This window comes from Kockiozyma suomiensis, assembly GCF_038497685.1.
Source record: "Kockiozyma suomiensis strain NRRL Y-17356 unplaced genomic scaffold V2V93scaffold_4, whole genome shotgun sequence".
NCBI classification, from domain to species: Eukaryota; Fungi; Ascomycota; class Lipomycetes; order Lipomycetales; family Lipomycetaceae; genus Kockiozyma; species Kockiozyma suomiensis.
The window spans coordinates 577,376-589,529 of record NW_027117667.1 but is presented as its reverse complement, the minus strand read 5'-3'; the positions used below and the strand labels follow the sequence as shown (position 1 = coordinate 589,529).

At 42.7% G+C, this 12,154-nt stretch overlaps 4 protein-coding genes across 4 annotated transcripts; 3 read left to right on the top strand and 1 right to left on the bottom strand.

Annotated features, from left to right (window-relative positions):
• Positions 1–72: 72 nt before the first annotated feature.
• On the top strand, positions 73–2,614 carry V2V93DRAFT_366669 (uncharacterized protein). The gene is made up of 5 exons (XM_066909372.1): positions 73–313; positions 380–479; positions 537–646; positions 700–1,918; positions 1,973–2,614. Exons 1-5 carry the CDS (start codon positions 197–199, stop codon positions 2,464–2,466), a joined length of 2,040 nt encoding a protein of 679 aa, XP_066767022.1. The 5' UTR covers positions 73–196; the 3' UTR covers positions 2,467–2,614.
• Positions 2,615–2,713: 99 nt separating this feature from the next.
• On the top strand, positions 2,714–4,699 carry V2V93DRAFT_177930 (microtubule associated protein-domain-containing protein). The gene is made up of 4 exons (XM_066906937.1): positions 2,714–3,396; positions 3,458–3,936; positions 3,988–4,506; positions 4,568–4,699. The coding sequence occupies exons 1-4, from the start codon at positions 2,868–2,870 to the stop codon at positions 4,574–4,576; spliced, it is 1,536 nt and encodes a 511-aa protein (XP_066767021.1). The 5' UTR covers positions 2,714–2,867; the 3' UTR covers positions 4,577–4,699.
• A 912-nt stretch (positions 4,700–5,611) lies between these two features.
• On the bottom strand, positions 5,612–9,566 carry V2V93DRAFT_366663 (ATP dependent DNA ligase domain-containing protein). Its single transcript, XM_066909371.1, has 10 exons — positions 9,118–9,566; positions 9,050–9,060; positions 8,938–8,997; positions 8,589–8,877; positions 8,398–8,534; positions 7,925–8,342; positions 7,686–7,869; positions 7,404–7,631; positions 6,517–7,351; positions 5,612–6,458 (listed from the first exon to the last, which is right to left on the bottom strand). Exons 1-10 carry the CDS (start codon positions 9,410–9,412, stop codon positions 6,009–6,011), a joined length of 2,907 nt encoding a protein of 968 aa, XP_066767020.1. The 5' UTR covers positions 9,413–9,566; the 3' UTR covers positions 5,612–6,008.
• Positions 9,554–11,802, top strand: V2V93DRAFT_177709 (uncharacterized protein). The gene has a single exon (XM_066906936.1). The coding sequence runs from the start codon at positions 9,880–9,882 to the stop codon at positions 11,692–11,694; it is 1,815 nt and encodes a 604-aa protein (XP_066767019.1). The 5' UTR covers positions 9,554–9,879; the 3' UTR covers positions 11,695–11,802.
• Positions 11,803–12,154: the final 352 nt, after the last annotated feature.

The window sequence follows — 12,154 nt, the reverse complement described above, 5'->3', positions numbered from 1 at the left end:
CCTGATTTTCGTTTTGTTGTAGATGCATATATGTACCCCTGAGGTAAAGTCAAAAATCCCACTCATCAGTCATAACCAGCGAAATCAACAAAAATATACGCGAACACTCAGCGCTGCCGATACACTAGTTTCTACCACGCTTGAATATCTGAATGAGTCAACTGAATAGCTCAAGGTACCTCGATATAGGCAGATTATGAGCGGTGCCATTGCATGGCGGTATGGTGATATCTGTGGAATAGACAACTGCAGGTCGAGACTCTGGCATACAGTAGAAGGATTACAGTACTGCCAAAATGGCCATCAAAAAGAGGTTCGTTGTAACCTGCACAAATTATTTTATTTAATTTGACAGAGAATATTGCTCAACGTTTCGTAGGGCGAGGTAGAGATCGGCGAGGATGAATTTGCACCGGGCACTCAGGGCCGGACGATTCACACAGCTCCAACCAGTCAACCAGTAATCAGAGAGGATCGAAGTGAGTGCCAATGATTTGAGACTTAAAGGCGATAACTCACCCTACTTGATAATACAGTCTACTATGGACGAAAGGGCTACACTCTCTTCCTGAAATGCTACCAAATTCACTTGAAGCGACAAGCTGTTTGGCTAATAAAGTATTACCATGCCCCAGCTCAACTCGAGGTATGCACCCTCCGAGCTTAACCTAGTTCGCCTACTGATGTTTTTTATTTAAGGTCATTGTGAAAGCCTTATGGATCTTATACTTAGAAGCTCGGGGTATTGATACAATCAAACTGGATCTAGACGACGACGAAGAGACTAGACACAAGACCGACTATAGTGATCAGGAACGACCAAGAAATGCCATGACGGAGTTGAATCGATCTCCTTCTAGTTCGTCAGACTGGCCAGTCACTCAGCTTCCTTCTAGCAATGTTAAAAGAGCTGCTGAGTTTACGGCAGATTGCGATCCAGAGTACGAGTCTGATAGCGGCGACAGATCTGAGCTTGGAAATGTCTTGTCAAGCGATGAGGAAGAAAATGATTTAGGTGGACGTCTTGCAAACCTTGCTTTATCTGCCACTCGCCAGACTGAAACTGGTTCAGAATTTGTCGGTCTCAAATTGACTGAAAGCGTTGCTCTATGCTATATTGCTTGTCGAATACTGAAGGTTCCCATATTTCTTTGTGATTTTTATCAGCTTGCGCGGGACTGTGAATTTCCATATATGCGAGCGGCCGGCGGGATTCCATACTCAATACGAATACATTTAGAGAGTAGATACCTACGAATTTTTGAGCCTACTTCATATCCTTTGCCAGGCGTGTTTCATACATTCTGTGGGTACTCTTCAGGAATTTTATATCTAAGAGATGAACTTGAGGTACCTTCAATACCAATAGACGGTATACTCTTGACGCGCTTCGTGCATGATCTGCTGTTGCCGTTGGAGATATATCAAGCGGTCACACATCTCTCAAAGATCTTACATCTCAAATTTGATTTCCAGAGGAGTATTAAAACTGCTCGAGGGGAGAGTCATCCGGAGATAAAGCTTATGGCATTAGTAATAATTGCCACGAAATTATGCTTTGGCATGGATGGAACTCTTCGAGCGCCTAGCAGTATAACTGAACAAGCGGCCCAGCAGATAGATTGGAATCTATGGAAGTCTGCAATACTATCAACACAGATTATTACAGACTGGGAAAAATTGGATGACGTGACAGTTTCAAATTCTCGTATGGGTAACATATCAGAGAGAATGGCAAATCCTATATCAATGAACACAGACAATAGCACTCATTATAAAGCTCAATCGTTACCAGGATCTTACGACTACGACTACAATGACCCGTCGCTTTGGGATTATGAGCATATTAACAGATTTTTGGATTTCTATGAAAGAACGTGGATTATTGGCGACGAGGAAGAAGCCAAAGAGTTGTTGCGTAAGTGTGATATTTTACTTGTCATAGAGACTGTATGGTTCTAACTGAACTCAGCACCCCATCATTTCTTGAATATGTTTCCACTTCGCGAACACTTGGACCATTCGAGAGATCAATTTGAGTTAAATGCAAGTCAAATGACTCAACCCGATCGTGACTATTGTAGTGCGGTATTTGATCATGGAGATTTATCAGATGGTATTTCTGGTGGCATTAACGTCGACCACTTTGAATCAGTGACAGCTGAGATGAAAATCCCAGATAGAGTTACTCAATCTATGACATATAGTGACAAACTTTTATACAATATACAAGCAAGTACTATGCCAGTGAACATAGAAGATGCTAATTTCTCAGAGCCGAGAAAACGACCTGGCGAGGACTACAAAATCTATGGTGTTCACAGAGACTTACCCGATTTTACGACAGACTATCATGAACTTACGCAAATTCTTTATGCTGCCGGAGCAAAGTTGGCTGGGTGTAGCATAAATCAATTAAGAAGGGCCTTACTGAATCTGGAGCAAATGTGTTTAACTGTGCAGTAAAGGCAAAATTAGAAATGGTACTAGATACGTACTTTTGAAAATATTTTTCTGAATTGATAATTTCAAGTTCTATAGGAAAATGATCCTGATAAAGTAGTAAAAAATTTGAATGGTTTTGAGCCCCATTGCAATTAAGATTTAAATACCCTAATCGCATGAGAATGTGCATATATATCATATTATATGGCTATTATGCTTTAACTCTATAATTATATCTGCTGTTACTTTGTTTACTTTTTAACCCAATTTACATTTAATGTAAACAAAGGCCCAATTGCTATCGACCTTTCAACACCTACCCCACAACGAATTTATATTTCTACGCACCTTTTAAATTTTATTACACTTTAATTAGCTATTCTCAAAAGCTTTTGTCTGTGTTTGCAGTTGGAAAAAAGACGATGTCGCCGTCTCCTGATCAGCTGCGAGGCAATCATTCACGACAATCGAGCGAAAATGAATTGCTTCGCCAGAGTCGAGAATCTATCGACAAAAATCCATCGGCTGCCATACCTTGCTTGAAGTCATTGAACAAATTAAATGTCGACAGACGTGGTTCATATATTTCGTCGCAATTGACGGTGATCAATGACAAACTGCAGCTTCTGTATGATGAAATTGGGATCTCGGATGATGAAAGAAATACCAGAGAAAGAAATCTTTACGCGGCAGTTTCCCAGACTCTCGAGCAACATGTAGTAGATGTTACAGCAGAAAAAGACTATTTGTATAAGCACTGCCTACAACTTCAGGAGCAGCTCACGAATATGATGGCTGCTTTACAAGATGTTCCTGAGGCAACCGCAGTCATCGGGAGGTCGGCCGATGCACAGGAAATATGTGCGCCATTGATAATAACTAAAGAAGAGCTCGAAAAAAAGAATGAGAAATTGCAAGGTCTGTATTCTGAGAGATATGAGCGTGCCCGAGGTAAGTTTAAACTGTCAAATTATATCTGGATCGGTTTATTGACTGATATATTGGATTTTAGAACTCTTCGATAATCTAAGAACATTTACGCAAGTAATGGATGGTATTGAAGTGCGAGGGAATTTTCTTGGATTGCGGCCGGATACCTTAAGTCTCACCAATAGCAACTTAACTGCCTTGGAGATGGAAGTTCTTAGACTCTCAGATGAATACGAAAGACGTATACGAGTGGTACAAACCGATGCAACCGAAATCGTTTCACTATGGGCTCAACTAGGTACTTCACAGCATCAGATTGACAGGAATATACTTGCTTCATACAAAGATAGGCCGGAAATGCTGGGTCTCTCTGACAAAGATATGGAATCCCTCAGACATGAGAGAGAAGCATTAGAGACCGAAAAGGAAAGTCGGGTTCAACGCCTAGCAAAGACAAAGACTGCTGTTCAGCATTTATGGAGCAAACTGTCTGAGGACGAGTCAACTATCAAGGCTTTTGACCGTGCAAACAGAGGAATTGCGCTTTCCGTTATTGAGGCTGTATGTAAAAGCATTCGTCTAATATTGATACATCGGCTAACATTCGTATAGTATGAGCAAGAGTTAATGCGCCTGAATGAGAAAAAGCGTGATTACATGCACATATTTGTCGAGGATGCCAGGCAAACGCTTCAGAATCTTTGGGAGAGCTTGTATTTCTCAGAAGACGAGATGCTGGAATTCACCCCAGCTTGGACTGATATCTACACCGATGCATCGCTTGCTGCGCATGAATCAGAAATTTCAAGACTTGAACAGCTTCTTCAAGAGCGCAAACCAATCATTGCACTAATTGATGCTTATCGAGAGCTGCAAAGAGACAGTATTGAGCTTGAGCAATCGCAACAAGACGCTTCCCGGTTGATGGCACGAGGTGCTGGACGTCGAGATCCAAGTCGTCTTCTTCGAGAGGAGCAGATGCGAAAGCGGATAGCTAAGCGGAAACCGAAACTAATGACTGATCTCAATACGTCTTTATCACGATGGGAAAATGAAAATGGGCGCCCGTTCATGGTGAATGGCGAACGATTCATTGATGTTTTGCGAGACGAGGAAATGGCAGCGAAAACAGTACGCACCCGCAAAACCCCTTCACGGACTGCCTATGCAACCTCTAATGTGCCTGCAAAAGATGAATTGAAAACTCCAGGACCTCAATCAGTCAAACGAGCGCCTCTCCAAAGTCGCGGGTCCAAAAGTCTTAATAGCCAGCCGCCAATCCAGCCCAATTTTCTAGCTGACAGCAAAAGCAAAGGAAACACTGTAATCGATCCTTTTAGATCATCGAAGTCGCGCCATTTAAACGAAAATACATCACCAGTGCGACCTGCGGCAGAGAGTAGGGCAAAACGTTTAGTCGTTGGAAATTCTTCTACAGACAGCAGCATGTGTTCTGGAAACAGTCCATTGAAGATGAAAATGAAAATGAAAGCTCCGGGTCAACCAAAATCTGGGTCTATCTCTACAAATTTGTCAAGGTCACTGAATAGCAGACCTATGCCTACTCCTACCAGCGCACAGAGATCTAAGCTGACCTCTTCCGTGGCACGAGCAAAGACTGCTTTGGGAAATCACCCAGCTGATCATCTTATGCCGCGACCTATCATGACATCAACGCCAAAAAACTCTGATAGGCAGTACTCTGTCGTCAACCACCCGAGAAACATACTATCCGCTAGTATAGATCGAGTAGCAGTGCCACCGAAAGAGGCAGAATCACATTATGCTTTCTCTACATCTTCTATCGGCGACATAGCGCCGGACTGCAGTCCGGTAGTGCATAGTGGGAAAGGAGAAAGTAGTGATTTTAACTTCTCCTGGAAAGCGGCGGCAGCTGTTGCCTCTTCTAACGCAATGCTAGATCGCGGCAGCAGCGAAAGTATAGGTTCTAAGCCTGACACTATGGTAGCGTCGAAGAGGCATAGTGAAGATGTGTCAGAATTCATTGATGATTACGACGATGAATATGAACTCCCAACCGCTAGTCGCCGGCTATCATCCAGTTTTCCTGCCGAAGAAAAAAGTGACAAGTCTATACCTGACGAGAGCAGTGCGCAAATTCTTGCAATGTCATTGACACCAACAAAGAAAAGTGCTGAGATTAATGATGCTGACGATGACGCGCTTCTAGCTATTGACAGACTTGCTTTAGAACCTTCAGAATCTTCTCAAAGTCCTCCGAAATTTAACAGATTTGTCATGGACCGCAGCGGATACGCGGAAGCGGAAATGAGTTTCATAAGTCCAGAACATATGCAGCCATTGGGCTATGATATTCCATTTTCATTGGAGACTCCTTTAGTTATGAAAGTGCTGCCAGATCGCATGCAGATGATCGAGTCAACCGAGGACGATTATTTTTAAACTATTTCAATATTCATCAGATGATTCGTAAATAACAGATTTCGTGCAAATCTCGAGCTTTATCTTTTATTATTAATTTTAATGAACAATTCAATTATCTTTATTAAGAAAAATCGGCCCACGTACAGGGCGATTGTGTGATATCCAGCGGAAGTTCTGTGAATCTCTCGTCTTAAGCAAGCGTTTGAAGGAGATAAGGATTTAAGATCTTAAATCTGCGATATTTGGAAATCTTCCTCGCTTAGTCTGGTTGTTGCAGCCCAACATTTCTCAACCCAATCCACAGTTACAATTCGAGGTATTCTTGCAAATCTTGAAATCAGTGATCGAAAATTTGCTGCCCTTGATGTAAAGTAATCAGATCCAGATAATAAAACAATGTGGCTGATGTCCTGCAATCTATCGCATATTTGAGCACCGCCAAATCGAGCGTAATTAAGAGCCATTTGTAAACGAATTCGGCTGGCGAATGTTAGGGTATATAACGGAACATTGTTTTTGATAGCATACTCCGGAAAGTCGAAGTATATTCTAGTGCTAAAAAACAAAAGAGATGGATTATTTATGGCAGCTGCGTCAGAGTCTATAACAGTATTGTAGAGATTAGCAGAGTTGCTGTCGCTATGGCTGTCAGCTTGTTCTGAAATGCCATTTAATATCTGAAATCAAAGATCAGTAGGCACATTCGGGCATTTAGAATCTCAATTTTGCATATACCTGTTGTAGCTCTGATACATTCTCGATCTGTCTTCCATAACTATCGCCATACGGGTCGACCTGATTCGCGGCAATCTCTCTCAATTTCGGCGGCGCGGCGAAAAAAAGGTGCCGACTTTCATAAGGTAGTACCCTTGCGTTAAATAAACAGTCGCTTATCCAAATTGACTTCACCAATGGCATTTTGCCTTCCTTCTTCAATGGAGCGGCCTGAGTGAGGTTGGAATCCGCAATGACATGGGCATTACGCAAAGATCCAGTTGGACGATCAGTCAAAAGCTCTCCATGATTAGAAGCAATGTCATTTTCTAATTTTGCTCGCTTTCGAGATTCAAGAATCAAGTAAAATGATTGTCCCTGAAATATATCTGAGACTATCATACTTTCGGACACAACTGTGGGCTTTGTAGGCTCTAAAACTTCAAACTTCCGTTTCTCTCTTTTCGGAGTACGCCTATGATTTTCGAGCTCAAGATCTCTTTCATGTTTTTCAGACTCTATTTGCGTGCTCAAGGCCAAAAATTCCTTGATGCTCAAGGATGTTTCGTATGATTTATCCATTCTCAATCGTCTAAACCGTGGAAATCTTAAGGTGGTATTCATGCGAAATCTGTCAGAGTCAGGAATAACGGCTGAAGCTTTCACTTCAATTACTATGGAATCCACCGGTTTTATCCATACATCAGGGATCTCTTTTTGAGCACCGGCAAGCTCTATATACGCAACTGGCGGGTTTTTGGGATCGTATGCGTGCCATTTTCCTTCGGTAATAGTGGCGATATTTTTGTATTCGGCAGCAGTGAATCCTCCTCCCACTTTGCAAAATGACCAAAATCTAGAAAAAAAGGTCAGAAAATGCAGTTCGCCGAAAAAAAAAGGGTGCTTACTTTACGGGTTCTGTAGAATCTGAATCATTTCTATCAAGTCGCAAACCACAGAGATAACTAGCCATTAAATTACTTCGTTTTCCTCGCCCATAGTATGCCCCGATGACAAGAACATCAAGGTTTTCTCCAAATTCATTCATATACTCGGGCTTGACTTTAATCCAGGCATCAGTACGGCCACTTGGCGTATATACAGATGTTGGATTTTTGATTACCAAACCCTCAAATCTATTTGTCGGTTAAAACTTACTGCATTGCAAAATGTGTAGAGTAATTACATACGATTGCTCAATAACTTGCCGCAAACGGCTATCTATTGCTTCCTGAGTAGTAGCTTCTTCAAATGGGTGGATTTCAAAGTGAGTCGGGACTTCCGTGAGCCACTGCCTTAGAGCTCGCTTGCGTCCTTGAAGTTCAAAGTCGACCATTGGCCTTCCATTTACATATAATACATCGAATACCCGATCTGCATAATTGTTAGCACTGGATGCCAATTGATTACTTGACCATAGATTGCATACATAGAGGATGTGATTTTTGGGCTGGATCCATCTGATCAGCCAGAGCCGAGGTTTTCAAAGTTCCAAACGGCTCAATAATTTCATAAAGGGTATCCCAAGAAACCATTTCTCCATCAAGAATTATACTTTCCACCTTTTCGTTGAATGCTCCGCGCAGATATTTTGTAAGTGAGCCTTTTGGATCATCGAATGAGGAGCCGTATAAGGTGGTATAGTCTTTGGCATGACGACTGAAGAACTTGAAGTTCTTGCCTTTGTCGGTCATATGTAACTGAATTCGTTCACCGTCAAGTTTTTCCTCGATATAAAATGGTAATGCTTTTTCGTTCTGCATGAGTTTGACAATTCTGTTTGACGAAAACTTTGGAAATGCTGCCAGCTGAGGTTGGAAGCAGGACATAACAGCGACATTGCTCTCCTATCATGGTACATTTAGTTGAGTATGTCAAACCTTATAGACACTGCAACCTTACATCTTTCGACAATCTGTGATTTGGATCGCTCAACTCCCAGCACACTCTTTTCAAGCTGTTGCTTATACTGTAAAGTGGAACAGCATCAGGATGCCAAATGGCAAACAATGATCTTTCACTAACCCCAACATGTAAATCTATTACTTCAGTCAATAATCCGCAAAATATCCGTATCATAACGGATGACAGACCTCTGAGAATAATTCTGATAAGCCACTTCATTTCTTCTGAGTTCATATTTTCATAAAATTGTCGGAAAATTGGCAGCTGCTCATCAGCCTTGCTATGCTTACTCAGAGTTTCTAACAGATCGTTCACTTCGTCAATAGTCAGATTTCCAACTTCTGACTTAACTTCTCGTTTTTTTATAATCTGGTAGCATCGCTCAGCAAAATCACCAGCGTTATGTGAATGGGCCCCTGGCACTCGGAACTTTACTATTGACCTGGCATCATCCGACTCTGGAGATATTTCAAGAATCTTTAGAAAAATGTCAGTATTCATAAACTAATGGTAGATGTATATACGTAGCCATATTACCTTGATAAGTAACCGAGCAAGACCTGATTCTTTGATCCCGTATAGGCGCTCCTTATCTATCTAAACGGATGTGAGCAAATATATTATAAGCGCAATTTTGCATGTCCCTTACAGAGGGCAAAACTATAAATTAGAGAGTAAGTCGAATGTACGAAATCTAAATCATACAAGTGATCGTACGCAGTCGAAAGCACGGATAAATGTCTGGGCCAACTCTCTCTCTCCACATAGCGATATATCTTCTCAGCAATAAATTCCTTCGATCTTTGATATTCTTGCTAGCAAATCGTCCTATTTCTCGAACCGTAGGTGCCGTAAGAGAACTAAAAATCTGGACTACTAACGTGTGGAAAGGCGGTGATGGTCCATTGTTCACTGGCTTCTCTAGAGCTTCCACCTCTTCGTCCTCAGCCCATATATTCTCGTATACATCATCTACTAAATATTCCTTCTCGTCTATCGAAATGTTTGACATTGAGAATGTCTGTGACTGCAGAATGCGAACCGTATCAGTTTCCACCGACCTGGTCGATATATTTGGAGCGCGTATTATGTCATCAGAGAAGCTGAACTCACGTGATTTAAGTAGCGGTCATTAAAAGGGGCATCGAAAGACGCATCATTCCCGGGGAATGCGGCGGTTCTAAAAATACGAAATTGGCAATTTTGCAAACAGACTGCAACAATCAGTATTCTGATATATTTTTAGAGGGACTTTGATTCCGTTTTTGGGTACCGATATCTGTTTTCTTCAAATATCACCTTGCAACCACTTCTTTGTCGCAAGTTTCAGAGCGATCCCCAAATCATTGATTACATTGATGCATTTATATCAACTTAACTACATACTTTTGACGTCTGGAATGCGTGCATAAGAGGATACGAGAGATTTTTTGATAGCAGCAGGCATCAGTGAAGAGTTCAGAGAAGGTGCAATTTCGAATGCCAACAACCAGGCCTGCCTCCCCCGTGGCTGCCGATTTGCAATCCAGTAGTAGCTTATCGGCAGCCATACTAGCATTTTCGCGCAAATCACCGACAAATAATGGCTCTTATGGGTCGGCATTATCTGACTCTGGAAATGTGAAAGCAGAAAGTCTGCCGGGCGCTTCTGGTGTTCTTCCCTCTATATCCCATAGAAGGACAGTATCGGTCGTATCCCGTGCACCCCAGGTTCCACCGAAGTTAGCAGCAATATCAAGTAATCCGGTAGCTCCATCTCCGGTTCTTGGATTGAGAAAGCAGTCTAAAATATATCAAATAAAGGATACCAGCACACTAACAACGACCGCTATCGAATCTGCCGCAGTGGCTGCTAAGCATGTAGCTGCGGCAATAGCTGCGCCTTCGACAGAACAACCCACTCTAAAGAGGTCTACCTTTCAGTCAAGAAAAGCTGCAAACGGTTCATCGGCTAGTATGCTGAAGCCGCGACCGACCGCAGAGGGAGCATCCGCGCGTACTACTACTGCGACTCCGGACCAGGACAACAGACAGAAGATACCGAAAATCCCAGGTAATTCATCGCATACCATACATCCAGCAAGAGTACGGTCTTTTTCACCAGGTCGTCAATATTTATCGAGCTCTAGACTAAGCGCTCGATCGTCATCGCCGGCCGATTCTCTTCTCGGGCATTCCTCCGCGCCAATACGCGCAATCTCTCCCGCGTCCTCTCTAGGATCAAGTACTTCTATGAATTCCGACGCACGCGCGCCTGTCAGTCGTAGCAGAGGAGCTGATAGAGGAGTTAATATTAGGAATGTTCGTTCATCATCAGAATCTGTGCGATCAGGATCAGCAGAAAGCGCAGAAAAACAACTAGGCGGTACTGAGAGCAAAGCTTCTCAAAGTAAACAGCTGGAAGAGACAAGTAGGCTACAACCGCGTATAGCAGAGATTAGAGAGCGTCGCGCAACGCCGAGTGAGGTACTATCACCTAGACCTAGGAGACCGATCAAACCTGCAATGCTTCTTTCGTCGAAGACATTATCAACAGCCAATAGCGATGCGCGCAATATTCCAAACACAAAAGTTGACGCGTTAAAGGATGAATCTCAGGGAACGATGATATCAGTAGCAGAACCGTCGACTCAGACGAGGTTTGGCATTCCAGATATCAATGCTGTCACAACCACTAAGTCGGTTCAGCAGAAGACTGCATCTACGCACGCCTCATCTCGTCCGGTATCTGCCACATTCTCAAAGAGATTTTTTGCGGATAATAGGATTAATACGCCATTTTCATTTTATAACAGAAGTACAATATCTCGAAATCGAGTAGCATCTAATGCTTCCGGATCGCGCGGTGGAGGACTTGAATTACTTGCAGACACTTCCGAATCCGCTACCTCTCTTGCGGTGAACAACAAGAGGAAGGCCGAGGTATCTAGACCGTTTTCGGCTGCAAAACAAAGCGCGGAAGGTGTACGGTCGTCGTCGATGGGTCCAGCCTCGTCTAGAAGATACAATAATCCGACTGGCACTGACCTCACTCCATTACAATCAACCTTACGGACCACGATGCGAAAGCCGGAGAAGCAAAAGCATATATTCAATTCTGAAAAGCCATGGAAGCATGCTGTAGTTACTGGAACATTGACGGAGGAAGAGCGAAAACGATACGATGCATTATGGGCTGCCAATAGAGGTTTGATGATGCCTGCTGAGCTCTCTAATTGCGTCCATGGACTTGTTGTAAAACAATTATGGAAACGTTCGCGACTGGACCGAGAAATTTTAGAGAAGATATGGTAAGCTTACAATTCGAGATTTTTCTGTCGCGGCGGCGCTAACGTATGAAGGAATTTGGTGAGTCGAGAGAAAAGGGACTATCTAGATCCAGATGAGTTCATAGTGGGTACGTGGCTCATAGATCAATGTCTTTATGGACGCAAGCTACCGCAGCAGCTTAGTCCCGAAGTATGGTCCAGTCTGAGACTGGGTGTGAATATATGGAAAACGAAACACCAATTAAAGCACCCTAAGAGTACGCGACAGCAGCAAAAGCCACATCACCATCATAGATTTCCCCGTGGCCCGATGCAGCATGTCTAAAGATACCAGCCTGAAAATTGGCAGAGATCTGAGAATGAAACTTGCATGCATTTTGATCTCATTTTGGCGTATGGAAACGGAGTTTGGCGTTTTTATTTTTTTATTTTTTTGTTTTCTGTCTGTAATTAGATCATCGACGCACAATGCAGGGTTGTTACTT